The 16,952-nt window shown below is 38.8% G+C and overlaps 1 protein-coding gene and 1 long non-coding RNA gene across 6 annotated transcripts in view; one reads left to right on the top strand and one right to left on the bottom strand.

Moving 5' to 3' along the window:
• LOC112395207 (uncharacterized) overlaps nt 1-16,952 on the bottom strand; it is an 83,699-nt gene that overhangs the window by 25,074 nt on the left and 41,673 nt on the right. The window lies entirely within an intron of this gene.
• Nucleotides 1,805-10,078, top strand: SPINK13 (serine peptidase inhibitor Kazal type 13). The gene is given in 4 exon segments (XM_024738272.1): nt 1,805-1,874; nt 3,939-3,976; nt 4,631-4,758; nt 10,030-10,078. Coding segments are annotated over 4 exon segments (285 nt in total).

Below are 16,952 nucleotides of genomic sequence, written 5' to 3'. Positions count from 1 at the left end.
AGCAGGAAAATAGCATGCTGAATTTATCCCGGCTTGGAAGAAAGAGGGAAGAATCAAGAACAGGATGTCAAGAGAGCATGCTCATGCCAAGGGGCTAAATATAAATGTCAGTCTATGGGACTCAGACTGAGAAGGGAAGACAAGCAGCAAAAGGAGTACTAACTACTCTAGGAGAGTTTAAAGTGTGTGAGATAGAAATTTTCCAGATTATGGCAAAATTTCAGTCTTGCCTACGTTAAGGTGGAGGGGAGGGAAACACATGGAGACTTCAGAAGACTTAGGTATTGCAAAGATTATTAGTCGTGGTGCTGGAGTTTCCCTGGCTGATGTCAGAAATCATGTCCTACAAAGATCAAACAGATAACCCTTCTGAGAAGCAGGATGGGCTAAATGACCTCTGGAGGCAGAGACCAGGAAAATGAGTCAGCCTTGAATTTGGTGAATGTATACCAGATTATCTGGAATAAGGTAGGTAATTAACCTGCTTTGCAAATGTCATCTTGTTCTCATGATCCACAATCAGAAACCACAAGTGCAGAACCTGCAGGTCTGTCCCTGCCTGCTGGAGCACGAAACATCAGAGGAGGTGGTATAAGAGAGGGGTCAAACTAGGAAACAGCTATTAGCGCAATATCTTGCCAATCAACTGGTCACTCAACTGAGCAAGGAGCCTGCCTCCTCTGCTCAACATGCCCCTGGGCCACAGACTCATGGAACAGCAACTTTGCTCAGGGCTAGCTGTGACCTCAGGGTGACTACAGTGGGCTCACATTTTGCAGCAAGCTCATTCAGGCAAACATCTCTTCACCTCCTTATTCTAAGTCAGTGATGGTATCTCTTTGGCTTTCTTCTCTGTCACTAGGTTTCCCAGTACGTTTGTTTTCCTCCAGCACCCTCCTTTTGTTTCCTCTGCACAGCTAATATGGTTCTCTCTCATTTCTCTATGTGTCCACCAGCTACAATTTGGGGAAGAGACTGAATGAGTAGAGTAGGGCATGGGAAGTTGAGTAAATGACTTGGAAAGTATCTTCTCTTTGGGCCAAATCTTTCCATTCTTACAAAAGAAGAGTTTGGCTAAAGAAATTGGTAATTTAATATAGTTAAACTCTACTTATATTAATATCAGTTGATATTCTCAGTATCCTGTGATGTTCATGCTTTTTCTCAGGCTCATACTTCTAAGAAATGTTGAAGCTAGAATTTGAACTTACCAGTGTCATCAAAATCATGTGTACTATATATGAATCATAAAAGTGATAAAAATAAATTATCCTGATTTGTGTATCAGGAAAGGTATACATAATTTTTATGACCCCAGACCAACAATTCCATTTTCAATCTATTCTTTGTATTTGGGCACATGTAACTTGCCTGGAAGAAGAAACTTACTTAGGAAATGGAGGACTTGAATGTGGGAGAAACTGGTCTATCCCAGGAAATCAAACAATGTGTATTATAAAGTGACACATCCCTGATTGTGCAGCATAGTCTTCAGTTCACACCTATTTTCTCAGAATTCTTATGAATTCTTAGTGTCCATATTCACTAACATGAGTGTCTCAGTTTAGATGATATATTGTAGGATAAACCTATTTATACGTAACATGCAGAAGAGCCTTCTTAGGTCTGAATCCCTAGAGACCAGGCCAGTTTGGAATCACCATGGCCAAGTTCATGGGAATGGCACCAATTCAGAGTAGTGGGTTCTCTCACGTTTGGAAAGCCAGTTATGCAAGAGATTACGAATAAACTATCGTGAGCATTTTCACAGGCCTCACCAAAGCAGGACGTTAGATGAGATCAAATGGCTGCCTTTCCCTGCATGACCATATTTCTCCTGGTATCCTCCACTTTGGCACAGATTGTTTTTTCAGGTAAGCATATGTCTTTCTTTTACTTGCAGAAGAGAAAAAGAGTCATTTGTGACTGGATGGGTAAAGTTTTGCTGAAACATAGGCCTTTGGGCTTGATAATACAAATGGGGTATCAATTGGCTATCACTATTGGAAAAGGATTGCTATTGGATAGCAATTTAAAATTATTTTGAACATGACAAATGAAACAAAATAAACCAAAATGAACAAAAGTTTAGGTTCAAAGATATGTCACTGCCTCCATACCCTTTTCCTTCCACTGCAGTCCCACCCTCATCTTTTATGTAACCAATCTTGTTTTAGGTACCTATTTGCATCCTGCTTTTCCCAATTCAGAATGTCCTGAAAAGCAGTACATATCAGTTCACAGGGATTTCCTCATTCTTTTATACGACAGCATAAGACTTTTTTGGATGGATGTACCAAAGTTTATTCAACCAGTCTTAGGTGTACGGGCATTAGTTCGTGTCCAATATTTTGCAATTAAAAACAATGCTGCAATAAATAATCTTATGCATATGTATTTTTCTATCGTTGGGAGTTTATCTTCAGGGTAGGTTCGAATTGTGATTGAATGTGAATGCAAAGTAGTTTTGTTCAACGTTGCCAAATTTCACTTCATAAAAGTTGTGCCAACTTGCATTCCCACCAGTAATAGATGGTATTTCAATATAGTTTTCATTAGCATTTTTCTTATCATACTGCATTTGAATATCCTTCACAAATTTAAGGGTCATTTTCATATCTTTGGGGTTTTGTGTGTGTGTATGAATTGTAGGTCCATGTATATAACTCATTCAGCAATTGGGATTTTTTTCCCCTCAATTTTAAAGTATTCTTTATGTATCAGGTATATTAGGCCTTTATCTATGACATGTGTTGCAAATATTTTTTCCAGTTTATCAGATATCTTTTTTAGTTTATGTTTATATTTTGTCATGAAAAAGCTATTTTTATTTGGATGTAATAAAATGTATCAGTCCTTTCTGTTACTGCACAGAGATTAATGAGTCATTATCAGAAAGTCTTTTGTATATTAAGATTAAAGAGCAACTCAGTTGTGTTATATTTTGATCTTTGTATTGTTTTGTTTTTTATGTTCAGATCCAGGTCCATTTGAAGTTTGTTCTTATGTATGGTATGCAGTGTATATATATTACTTTATTTTTACTAGATGAAGGCTTTTATTTTTCTTTTTTCATAACTATATCCAGCTGCTTTTGTTATTAAAATATTCTGGCTTTTTAGAATTAGAGAGGAGCATTCCATCTTTTTTATTCTCTGAAAGAGTACATAGGTAAACTGCATAGTCTATTCCTGGAGAGGTTGCGAGGCTTGTTGTTTCCTTTATGTGAAGATTTTAAAATCGTACAACTTTTCTAACTTTGTAAATTCTGACTTTTGGAAAGCTAGAATTTTCTTGGATATTTTAAATATCACCTAACAGTGAGAGATAGGGCAAAACTTCAATAGGTCTTTTCTTATTTTATTCTCCCATAACCAGCTGGTCATCCTCTATCCCTAAGCAACACCAGCACCCCTCGTACAAATCAGTTCACCATATCCCTCAGTCTCTCCAGAGCCAAGGAACTCCTAAGCTTTCTCGTCATCATTTTTAGTATCCTCTTTAGTTCAGTATCTTGGTAGGAACTGGCCTAATCCTTTATTTACTGTATTACTTTTAATTTTTACAACCATCTTTAAAATGCATATACTTATCCTAATTGTTGTGACGAGGAAACTAAAGCCAACAAAAGTCAAGTGACTTAATGAAAATAACACGGTTTGCAAGTTAAGCATACAACTCCAAATGGTTTTTACTCTTTCCTCAATGACACAGCAAATTTATAAATGAAGTCAGGACTGTGAAAAGGAGAAAATAAATGAAGTAGTTAACAAAGGAATACCACCCACAAATTTTGTTGTCACAAATTATTTTGTATACTTTGTGCAAATGAGTAATTGCATTACATTTCTTTGTTCAGTCAGTAACTTCAGTGAGTGAAATCAAACTCCATGGAGAACTGTTTCTTTTAAGCTATTGTGTCTGTACTTTATTTGCAGAAATCTTCAAACCACATGACTATTCTAAATGGCCTATGGTAAATTTAAATTTCTAAATTCTGAATTCTGATTTTAATCTGATCACTCTCCTGACATGAGAGACCTAAAACTTCATAGTGGTTAAGTAGAATGGAAGTTTTCTATGTGACTTTGGGAATGTATCTTAACCTCTTCAGGCTTAGATTTACTCCCATGTAGCACAAACATTATAATAGTAAGATGCATCTCTGAACATTAAATGAATTAATACCTGCCAATTGTCCAAGGCCACAGAGTTTAACAACGGTATATACAGAATTTAATCCCAGTCTCAATACAGAACCCTCACTCTTAAAAACTACATTTAAGCCCCTATCTTCTAGGAGTTCAGAGACACATAACTATCTCTACTCACAAACTTCTTATAATGAGTTACTGGCACTGGGACTCCAAGTTTAAGTGAAAACTTTGCATTTGGGATTTAAGCTGAGTTATTATACTGCTTATGACTAGCAAATGATGAATGAGTGAGGATACTGTAGTTAGAAAAAAACTTGCCTGACCAAAGCCCAGAGGAGAGGAAATCTTGCAAAAAGATCAATTGACTAGTAACATTTGATATTATTTCTATGTAGGGCAGAAGTGACAGGCCAGGAATAGATGAGGGAAAATCTATCAGTTGTTATTCATATGATATTTTATGATGTTTGTAGCCCCCATGTAAAATGTACTACCCACTGGATCCCCTTTATGATGCAAACTGTCCTGAGGTGACAGCATATGTTTGTGCTACAAATGGCCACACTTAAAAGAATGAGTGTTTCCTTTGTGTTGATCAGTGGTAAGTTCAAAACAAAATACCATTATTTTTTCTCTATATTTCTTCACAGAAATTTCCAATAATTTTAGCAAGGAACTGGATTTGCTGATGCACGGGATTTTTTTTTTTTTAATAGCCTCTTGTTCACAAAAGACTGAGGACAGACTACATACATAGTAAACAGAAAAGTCTTTTTAAAAAATTTAGTTAACATTCAAAGTTGACTCATTTAAAAAAAAAGAAAGAAAAGCTTACATGATATTTTGGCAGAACTGTACAGAGATCATACTAGTAGATAGCCTATAGATTATATTCAAGCAATAAATAGAAATCCATCTTAAAAAAATCAAATTTTCTTTAACAAGTCACAGTGACATCCCTATGAGTAGCACCCATATTGTTGCCTGGAAGAAGTAAATATAGATACTGATACAGACATACAGACACAGACATAAATACAGGTGTAGATATACACGTTAAGTAACAAAGTGATTATGTGGTCTTACATGGAAAAAAACTGTCAAATTTTTTTGCCTTTCAAATAAATTCAATGGGAAATTTAGATTAAAAAGTTAATAATATTCCTTGTGATATATTTTAGCTCTATTTGAAACTGTTTTTACAAATCAGCCTTATCGTGTCTTGTCAGTAACTCTTCCATGACCTATGAGATCCTCTCTCTTGGGAGTCTCCAGGAGTACCCTCAGGTTTGATGATTCCCTAGTAGGACTGATAGAACTCAGAAAAGCTGTTATATGCATGCTAACAGTTTATTACAATGAAAGGATACAGAATAAAATCAGCAAAGGCAGAAAACTCATAGGGTGGAGTCTAGGAGATCAGGCACAAGCTTCCAGTCGTCCTCTCCCAGGGGAGTCACACAGGCAGTGCTTAAATTCTCCCAGCTATCATGTGTCATAACTTATATACTGACAACCTGGGAAGCCCCACCAAAGCTTTGGTGTCCAGGGTTTTTACTGGGGACACGCAGCACCTACATGGTTGACAACTACTTAGTCTCCAGCGCCCCCCCCCAGGAGTTAAACTGATACAGAGCGGCTCAGCACCACAGGTGAACAAAAACAGGCATTCACCTCAGGGTAAATTATCTGGCATGACCTATGGCCCTAGGTTACAGAGTTACTCTTATCAGCCGGAATATCCCAAGAGTGTAGAGATTACTTCCTATGAGCTGATTTGAGCATCTCAAGTCTGCTGAGCTAACTCTTTAATGCATATCTTCCTTTGAGAAGAATCTTCAGGGACTTCGGCATCACATTAGCATGCCACTGCAATTATTTCTGAGCACTGAAGGAAACGAGGTGTAGAAACTAGTCCAATAAAGGTAATACTTGCTCATCTTCAGAGCAAGTACTAGACTCAGAGGATGACTTTAAAGGAAAAGAATGGGAACTGAAAAATGTGAATTAACCAAGTATCTCCCATTGACTTCAAAGAAAGATGAATGAGAATTCATGAATATTAGCAGACTATGTAGAATGATTAAATTACATAATCATTCCTTCCAAATGTGGTGGTTGTCACTTTCTCAGGCAGGGCTAATTAGGCAAAAGACTTTGGGAAGCGTCTTCTTAGCTCTTCCACATAAGCCTTTTCCACACTGTCTGGCATTTGGATGCACAACATTAAAATGAGCAGCATAAGAAGGACCCACCCACAATGGCTTGGGCTTCTGAAAATCAGCATAGGTTGATGCAGAATCACATTGGGGACTTGATTTTCCACTCTGCTACAACCAAATGGCTTCTCAAAGATGGTTCTGAGATTTTTTTCAGCCTCATCTAGGAGACTTGAGAAAGTCTCAAAAGCTCTATCAGCATGCCTCTGATCTGTTCTGGCACTCTCTCACCCTCTCACTCTCATTCTCTCTCCTTCTCTCCTTTCTTTCTTTCTTCCTTTCCTTCTTTTCTATCTTGTAAGTCTGCCAGATATACTATGAACACTGTTTTTTCTCAATCAAAGTATAAATAAGGAGCCTCTGCTGATTAAAAAAGAAAAAAATGGTTCTCTCATTGGAGCCATTATGAACATAGTTCTTATCAAACATATCTATTTCTGGAACACAGAGAACACTGATGCCAATGGCAGGGATGGTACAGTTGCCTGTATATTTGTTTTAATTCTCACTGTGACTTGCATGTATAAACGTGGCCTCCATGCCATTTCTGGATCTCGGGGCAACAAGAATAGTCATTATGCTCTTTTGAGTAATGGAAGCAGAAGAGTAATTCTTCTGTCTCTGCTCTTAGCTAGTGTTTTGAAGAAAAATTCTGAGAAACTGGACTCACAATCCTGAGAGATATCCGCCATTTATGAACAATGTAAATCCCTTGAAAAACAGAAAACTTAAGTGTGCATCTTGCCCAGAATTGAAAAAAAAAAAAAAAATCAGTCATTATCCTTAAAGGAATCCCCCAAGCCTACTCAGTGTAGGGCCCTCATAATAACTACCAAGAAAATAGAGTTGTCGGGCTTCCCTGGTGGCGCAGTGGTTGAGAGTCCGCCTGCCAATGCAGGGGACACAGGTTCGTGCCCCGGTCCGGGAAGATCCCACATGCCGCGGAGCAGCTGGGCCCTTGAGCCGTGGCCGCTGAGCCTGCGCGTCCGGAACCTGTGCCCCGCAACGGGAGAGGCCACAACAGTGAGAGGCCCGCATACCACAAAAAAATAAAAATAAAAAAAATTAAAAGAAAAAGAAAACAGAGTTGTATGAAACAGATCCCAGACTCTTCATAAGTTTGTGGTCTTATGTGGCAAAAAGAATATATTACATAAGAAAATTCATGATAATAGAAAACAGTATTGGTTCTGTTTAACCAGAATAGTATTTCAGTAAGTTTTAATGGTTGACAGTATTTCAAAAATCAGATTTTACCTAAAAATACAGGTTTCCAATTTATTTTAAAAAAATCAAACATTAATAGTAAGCTAGGATTTCACATTCAAGAAATAAGCAACAGTTATCTAGTAGCAGTTCCCCATCCAAATGGAGTGCAGGCAATATATATATATTATTTTTCAGATTCTTTTCCATTATAGGTCATTACAAGATACTGAGTATAGTTCCCTGTGTTATACAGTAGGTCCTTGTTGTTTATCTATTTTATATACAGTAGTATGTATATGTTAATCCCAAACTCCTAATTTATCCCCCCAACCTGCTATTGCCTTTGATAACCCTATGTTTGTTTTCTATTTCTATGAGTCTATTTCTGTTTTGTAAACAAGTTCATTTGTATCCTTTTTTAAGGTTCCACATATACATGATATCATATGACATTTGTCTTTTTCTTTTTCTGACTTACCTCACTTAATATGATAATCTCTAGGTCCATGCATATTGTTGCAAATGGCATTAATTCATTCTTTTTTTTACAGCTGAGCAATATTCCATTACACACACACACACACACACACACACACACACACACACCCCATATCTTCTTTATCCATTCATCTGTTGATGGACATTTAGTTTGCTTCCATGTCTTGGCTAATACTGCTATTAACATTGGGGTGCATGTATCTTTTCAAATTAGAGTTTTATCCAGATATGTGCCCAGAAGTGGGATTGCAGGATCATATGGTAACTCTGTTTTTAGCTTTTTAAGGAACCTCCATACTGTTCTCCATTGTGGCTGCACCAATTTACATTCCCACCAATCGTGTAGAAGGGTTCCCTTTGCTCCACACTCTCTCCAGCATTTATTATTTATAGAGTTTTTAATGATGGCCATTCTAACTGCTGTGAGGTGATACCTCATTGTATAACCTCATTGTAGTTCTGATTTGCATTTCTCTAACAATTAGTGATGTGGAACATCTTTTCATGTGCCTGTTGGCCATCTGTATGCCTTCTTTGGAGAAATGTCTATTTAGGTCTTCTGCCCATTTCCTGATTGGGTTGTCTTTTTTTTTTTTGATATTAAGCTGATGAGCTGTTTGCATATTTTGGAAATTAATCCTTGTTGGTCTCATCGTTTGCAAATATTTTCTCCCAGTCCTTAGGTTGTCTTTTCATTTTGTTTAAGCTTTCCTTTGCTGTGCAGAAGCTTTTAAGTTCAACTAGGACCCATTTGTTTATTTTGGTTTATATTTTCATTACTCTAGGAGGTGGATCAAAAAAGATATTGGTGCCATGTATGTCCAAGAGTGTTCTGCCTATGTTTTCCTCTAAGAGTTTTATAGTGTCTGGCCTTATAATTAGGTCTTTGATCCATTCTGAGTTTATTTTTATATATGGTGTTAGAGAATGTTCTAATTTCATTCTTTTACATGTAGCTGTCCAGTTTTCCCAGCACCACTTACTGAAGAGAATGTCTTTTCGCTGTCGTATATTCTTGCCTCCTTTGTCATGAGGCAGTTAAAGTATCCTTAAAGAAAAAGTGCATGGACTGGTGGCGCAGTGGTTAAGACTCTGTGCTCTCAATGCACAGGGCGCAGGTTAGATCCCTGGTCAAGGAACTAGATCTTACATGCATGTTGCAACTAATGAGTTCGCATGCCACAACTAAGGAGCCCGTGTGCCACAACTAAGGAGCCCACAAGCCATAACTAGGGAGAAAACGAGCTACAATTAAGGAGCCCGCCTGCTGCAATGAAGACCCAGAGCAACCAGATAAATAAATAAATAAAAAGCTAATACTATGTTGAGAGGTTTAAAAAAAGAAAAAGTGCAAAAGAAAATAGAATGGGCAATTTACACAGGGCTCACTGCTTGGGAAAACACATGGAACTGAGAAACTGCAATGTCTTTAGGGAAATAAGGAAGATAAAAATTGTGTTGAAAGGAATGTCAGGTATTTAAAGGACAGTAATAAATAAGGTGGAAAGTTAGGCAGACGCTAGTCTTCTGGGAAACATAAATCCTAAAGTAAGGGGAACAGACTGTAGTCTATGGGCAGTGTAAACCTAGTGAAAATTTGAGTAGAGTGTGAATTATGTGAATTATTATGCATAGCATTATTGCTGTGGTTATCTTTTACTTCTTGGTAGAGAAATTTGACATTGCTACACTGAATGAAAAGGTATTAAAATGGGAATGGGTTGGGGAATGAAAGACTCTCTACTGAAAAACTTCACAGAGCAATTTTTGAATAATCAAGACATGGGGGGCAATGTGCCAACTGTGGTGGCCATGAAAAGAGACGGAGGTAAAGGGAATTGTAGAAGCAGCTCGCTTTCTCAGGACTTCATTTGGAAGAGAAAGGATGTGAAGCAAGGCCCCCTTTCCTTATGATACTAATCTCTTTTTTCTTCTCTTTTCTTTAGGGAATTCGGTCCTCATATTAAATTTGATAAATACGGAAAACGTGATTAATGGATAACAGAGTACTATATACTTGCTTATTCTTTTCACTAAATTCTGAAAATTATTTCTTTTGGAATTTGAGGGTGTATAATAAATAACACAACTCCATGCTGCACCCAAATTTGGAACAACATTGGAAACAAAAGAAAACTAATGGAGAACTGAGTATCACATTTATTAGAAATAAACACCATACTGAAAAAGGTGGTAGATATTCATCTCTGGGTACTGATTGTTTCAAGTCAGCTTTCAGTTTGCTCGGGGCTGAGGCCCGTTATCAAACGTGCTTATGAACACTCCCCTGAATTCAGTTTATTCCAGATGGCAGGCTTATCTGCAAGGTCAGACGCTGCCCCGCTAATCTAACTTAAAGACATGAACAAAAGGGAAAATATCCCCTCCACACATGCACACAGTTGTTTGAGAATTTCTACCTCATATTCATAAATGAAGCCCACTTTCAGTAGAAGAGAAAAAGGTCCACATGCTAACAGAAGGAGAGAAGAGCCAAGAGCTTTGGGGAACAAGCATGTTTTTGAGAGAAAGGGAGAGAGTACTCATCGTCTGACCCCCAATTGCAGTATACCTAATCCTCACTCCATCCCATTGTTCACATTACATCGTTCAATAAATTCCCTTTTCTTTTTTTGCTTGATCTGGTCTATAATCTGTCACTTGTAGCTGAAAGATCTTGACTAATACAGGGAGATGAAGTCATTATTTTACTTGAGGCTGGGGAAATGAAAAGAGCTCTCTCCTTTGCCATGTGTGCTCTGTGTTAGTACCTGTTGTTGCCACTAGATGCCAGCCTCAATCTTCTAACTTAATCTGACTAGTTGAACCAGACAGGTCCAGAAAGGTATGCACAAGTCTACTTTCTCCATCACCTTTCCAGCATATACACAGTCCACCTCTGCTAGCAGGGGAGACCCTCGTCCTCTTATGTCTTCATCCCTCCTGCCCCCAGCACTCCAGGCCAGTAGGATCCAGCTGGGTGGCTCTCTTTGGAGCTGGGGTGATAAAGTTTCAGGTCTCTCAGGTCCCTTAAAATGAAGAGTCTCTTAAAATACAGACCTTCTCTTGTTAATTATCATCTTGTATAGTTGAACACTATTTCATTATTTCACCTTTCCATCTCTGCCTCACCAAAAATAACAAAAGCAGAATCTTCTCCTCAAAAAGGGGGTGGAAGGTATAACTTGTCCTACCACAGAATAAAAAAGAGAGAACCAGGAAAATTCTATCTTTTATTTTCCCCTCCTCAAAAAAAAAGAGAGCCCACAATTATTCTACTTTAGTAGGAAAATAAACAGGCATAGTTAGAAATCCCTGACTTAACAAGCATCTTCTCTGTTGTGTGAAAATGCTGGGCTGACTGGGAGACAGATAGGAACACACACATGGTAACTAAGCTCATATGAAGTGTAAGCTGAGAATGGAAATAACCATCTGAAGTTTTAGATGATAACACAGGCATTCCAATAAAGGAAGGGGCAGTTTGACATCTTGGCCCAGCCTTAAAAGCAGAGGTAGAGTTCTGACAATAATTAGCCCATGTTCAGTGAGCACATGCACCATGCCAAGTGCTGTGTTTTATTTGCTTTATGTCAATTAATCCTCTCCACAGTCCTATAAGCCTGCTATCATTGTCACCCCCATTTTACAGATGAGGAAACTAAAATTAGACAAGGTAAACTATGCAATCTTGTAGTTTATAAAGGACTGAAATTTAAACTCAATTATCTTGCTCCTAACCACAACCTTATGTTGTCTACAAACCCGAAAGGGACTAGAAAAAGAGAGCCTAGATGCACTAATGGACAAATAATGTATCAAAATAAAATTTTGTTTTCAAAATTATAAAATCATTCCTCAAATGGGAGCCAAGTTTCCTGCTTACTTTTCAGGTATTTAAAGTAAATTAGTTAAAATTCACTTAGCATCAACTTTTTAGGCTTGATCGCCATTTCTGTTTTCTGATCTCCAGATCTATTTATTCTCTACAAAACAGTAAGAAATTTTTTATAGAGCACAGGCAAATAAAACCTATTGGTTTGTTTAATGAACATTTATTGGGTGCCTATGCTGTGTCAGACACTGTTCTAGGCACTGGGCAGATAAGGCCTGTATTCTCAAGATGACCTTGGTAAGAGCATAGTGCTGGGGGAAAAACCATAACAAACAAATAAACAAAACCCACGAATAGCAAGGTCAGGAGTGGATACTGCCTGCTATAAGCAGAGAGATTGCTGGAGGGGCTAGGAGAAGTCAAGACCAGATGTTGAGATCAGAGAGACCTGGGAGATACAACGACGTCATGTAGGTAGGCCTTAAAGCCACGGATAGAAGTCTAGGTCTTATTCTGAATGAGATGAGAAGCTGTTAAAAGGGTATTCCTTTAATACTTTGAGCTACAGCCTGCTCCTCTAGATGCAACTCCTGAACGTAATTTATCTGTAAACACTATGGCGGATTTCTCACTTCTTCATCTGCCTCCTGACTTTCCAGACCCTTTCTCCTCAGAGCATGGTCAGGAACAGCACTGGGAGCTTGTTAAAAATGCAGAATTGCAGATTTCACTGCAGACGTGCTGGGTCAAATTCTACAATTTATCAAGATCCCCAGTGGAATTTTAATGCATCTCAGGTTGAGAGGCATTGATGTATACCCCTTAGAGGAGACTTTGGGAAAGAGAAGTGGTTTTTTTTTTCCCAATGGTTTTGTGTTTTTCCTGGGAGACACATATGCTCCCAAGACACTGCCTGGCTAAGTGTTAATGAGTCTGAACAAGGCTCACCTCAGCATCATTAATCGTTAGTGGTAAATGGCTAAGAATACAAGCTCTGAAACCAAACTACCTGAATTCAAACCTCAGCTTGATCTCATGTTACTTAAGTGAACTTCAGCAAGTTAGTTAGCCTCTCTCCTCTATACCTTAACTTTCTTATGTGATAAAAACTGTCTTGGACAGGGAGATCAGCCCGGTGCTTTGTGACCACCTAGAGGGGTGGGATAGGGAGGGTGGGAGGGAGACACAAGAGGGAGGAGGTATGGGGATATACGTGTAGCTGATTTACTTTGTTATAAAGCAGAAACTAACACACCATTGTAAAGCAATTATACTCCAATAAAGATGTTAAAAACAAAACAAGGCTTCCCTGGTGGGGCAGTGGTTGAGAGTCCACCTGCAGATGCAGGGGACACGGGTTCGTGCCCCGGTCCGGGAAGATCCCACATGCCACGGAGTGGCTGGGCCTGTGAGCCATGGCCACTGAGCCTGCGCGTCCGGAGCCTGTGCTCCGCAATGGGAGAGGCCACACAGTGAGAGGCCCACGTAATGCAACAAAAAAAAAAAAAAAAAAAATCCAAAATCATATTATTTTTTGAAACATTTTCTCTACAAGAAAGTAAGGTCCAAGAAATAAAGTCCTCACATGTCTTATTTATCTCTGTATCTCCAGTGTGGATAACACTGTCTGGAACAGAGAAGGGAAATGGTGAGGTTATTACCTGTGTTGTACTATTATTAAGTAACTTTGCATTGATATGTCAGGGTAGGGAGGACATACAGGATTATATACTATAAAAAAATATTAAAGAAGCTGATCTATATCATCTGGAGAAAAAAGAGACCTTGACTAGGCACTCTACAGCTGCCTTTGCATACTTGGAGAGAGCAGACACATTCTATTGGGCTCCACTGTAGAGAACCAGAATATATGGAAACCAGATAGAGATGCAGTTCTGTTCAATATGATAAAGAACTTCTGAGCAGTCCAAACAGACCAAAAATTCAATGATCTTCCTTGGTAACTAGTCTTTATATAGAACATCATGACTTTATGGGAAACTGGAGTAACTCCTTATTTGTTAATGTCTAAGGAAAACACCAACAGCTCTTTAGATGTTATGTAATGGGTAAACTGTGGCAAATTAAGTTTGGTGAAAATTAAGTTTAAAGTGAAAAAAAATTTCTGTATTGTAGAAAATTTAACAGAACCTTTAATAAAATAAAGTGCATTATGAATCTCCCGAAAAGAAATAGAGTGTCTAGGGTTTCCCAAGTCTAATTGACCAAAGAGTCCCTTTTTCAAGAAATACTAGTTAACATTTCAAGGGATACCAGTGTCTTGAAGATCAAAGGTCTAGGGTTCTCTGCATGAAAGAAGGACATGAATTGGTAGAGGGTGGGAGTGCAGAGGGAAGAATGTTATGGACTGATTTGTGTCCTTTCCAAAATCCACGTGATGAAGTCCTAACCCCTAATGTAACTGTATTTGGAAAAGTGCTTTCAAAGAAGTAATTAAGGTTGACTGATGTCATAAAGATGGGGCCCTAATCTAATAGGGTTTATGTCTTTTTTAGAAGAGAAAGAGTTACCAGGCCTCATACACTCAGAGCAAAGGCCCTGTGAGGACACAGTGCAAAGGCGGCTGTCTTCAAGCCAAAGAGAGAGGCCTCAGGAAAAACCAGCCATGCTGGCTCCTTGATCTTGAAGTTCTAGCCTCCAGAACTGTGAGAAAATAAATTCTGTTGTTTAAATCACCCAGTCTTTGGTATTTTGTTATGGCAGCCCCTGCAGGCTAATACATCCTCTAATGTTGGCTAACTCTAGGGTTACAGGTGTTCCCTTCAGCACTGAGCACAGCAGACAGGTTTTTAGTAACAAGAGCTGGGAGGTGTGTGTGTGTGTGTGTATGTAATCCAGATCCAGATAGTGTCAGGTCACCTAGAAGCAACATGAACCAACAGGAAATAGTCCTTACTGTTAATTCACAACATCTTGTCCCATGATTGAAACTATTAAGCCTCAGTGATTCAAAGAAAATTGAATAGAACCAAAGCATTGGATCCCTAGATGTGCTAACTCCCTGTTCCCACAAGAGGCAGGGAACAAGGTCCTGTCAGACACAAATCAAAATGCAAAGATCAAAATGCAAATATTCAGATCTCTGGGTCACTGTGACTCTGAGAGGAAAAGAGTTGGAGTAGACTGCCCTGGGGGTCCAGTGGTTGGGACTCTGCGATTCCAACACAGGGGGCGTGGGTTCGATCCCTGGTCAGGGAATAAGGATCCCACATGCTGTGCAGTGTGGCAAAAAAAAAAAAAAAAGAGCTGGAGAGTGAAGGGGCCACATAGGGAAGGGAGAAGAGGACAGACAAAAGGCTAGAGCTAGTTCAGTCAAATCTAGGCCACTGATTTTAAACTGCCACAAGAAGGCCTTGAAGGTGTTGGATGCCAAGAAGGAAGGAGCCTGGGGTTGGGGGTGAGCTGGTACAGAAATTAGGAGAGAAAAACAGAATTAAGTAGTAGAGTTCCAACTTCTCCCTAGCCAGCCCCCATCCTCAGCCTTATTTATTACTTGTACATATTAGGGTTCCTAGGAGGGGTTTTTAACTTGAAAACTTGAAGCACCAGTCTAGCTGTGGGGGAAGCAGAAAGCACCAGATGGCAAAAGGGCTGTCACAGCACTGCACCTTAGATGAAGGTGGAGGACAGGGGATGAGGCCTTGTCTCCTGATTCTCAATCATCCCCTCTCCCACTGGGATCCTCCTTCTTTCCAGATGATTCTCACACATGAAAAAGCCATGCACCCTGACCTGGTGCTCAGCCCTGTCTGCTTGCTCACTTAAAACATCAGCTCTCCTTCCTGACTGCTCTGATGTGGCTGGTTTTACTCCTATTACTCCAATTTCCAATATGTCTTCAGGTCTACCTCTAAGATTTCGATTTAAAGGCAATACACCAGAGTGAGTAAAAAGTATGGGCTCTTAACCTTAACCATAAACTAGCCATTTCTCTAAGTCCCTGTTGCCTCAGCTAAGTAAAAGGGCAAAACCCACAGTGACTCAGTGTCATAACATATTTTGGAAGGAATGTTAAGCATGGTATTGACTGGGTCTGCTAAAAACTAGTACTAATTTTGTCTAGTGGCCACTAATTTTATATCCTTTGTTGACTATCTGACTTGCTCCCATCCAGGTCTGTGCCAAGCCTTCTTCATTCTACTCCAGCTTCCAGACCAACCTGATTCTTCCACTGCAAAAGGCAACCCCAGGACTTAACAGTCAGAGCCAAGCTTACAATGGGTACCCCTTCACCTTTCTTTCTCTTCCTTTCACAATATGTCTCTACACTCATCCGCTCTCTCTGTCTTCCGTGTCATAGGGAATGGTGTTACACTTGTGCTCTTAATCTTATTTCTTACTTTTCTATACTCCTCTAATTAGACACACTCCATCATGTTACCTTAAATTTCTTCTTCTTCCCTTTGTCTTTAAGACATGCTCAGTCCATCCTAGATCTTGCTGAAGCCTTTGTTTTTTCCATTCTTCTCCTCTGACTATCAAACATCTAAAAAAAAAATAACCCTATCTTTCCACTTCATCCTGATCACCCTTTGATTCCATTCCCAATCCTTTTAGCTAAAATTGCATTTTAAACTGCAAAAAAACACCTCTTCTTGAAATATAATGGCTTTTTCTCAGTATTCATTCTCTTCAAACTTTCACAGTAAACAATAAAGCTTATAATTCACTCTCTTTATTAGAACATTCACTTCCCCTTTTTTCCGTGACTGAACCTAATAGTTTCCTACATTAATTGGTATCATGATCTTGGGAAGATTACTTAAATCCTCTGAGCCTCAACTTACTCACTGATAAAACTGGATAATAAAAATTCCTCCCTCAATCAGTTGTCATGAATATCACATTCCATATCATTAGTTACCCTATATCAAGCTCTAATTATGATCTTAGCATCTGATATACAAACACACACACACCAGAGATTTTACCTATTTATAGACACATTTTATATATATATATATATATATATATAAAATGTGTCTATAAATAGATAAAATCTCTGGTGTGTGT

This window comes from Neophocaena asiaeorientalis, unplaced genomic scaffold (genome assembly GCF_003031525.2).
Source record: "Neophocaena asiaeorientalis asiaeorientalis breed wild unplaced genomic scaffold, Neophocaena_asiaeorientalis_V1.1 scaffold404, whole genome shotgun sequence".
NCBI lineage: Eukaryota > Metazoa > Chordata > Mammalia > Artiodactyla > Phocoenidae > Neophocaena > Neophocaena asiaeorientalis.
The sequence above is the reverse complement of the archived record's forward strand: the minus strand, read 5'-3'. Positions and strand labels throughout refer to the sequence as shown.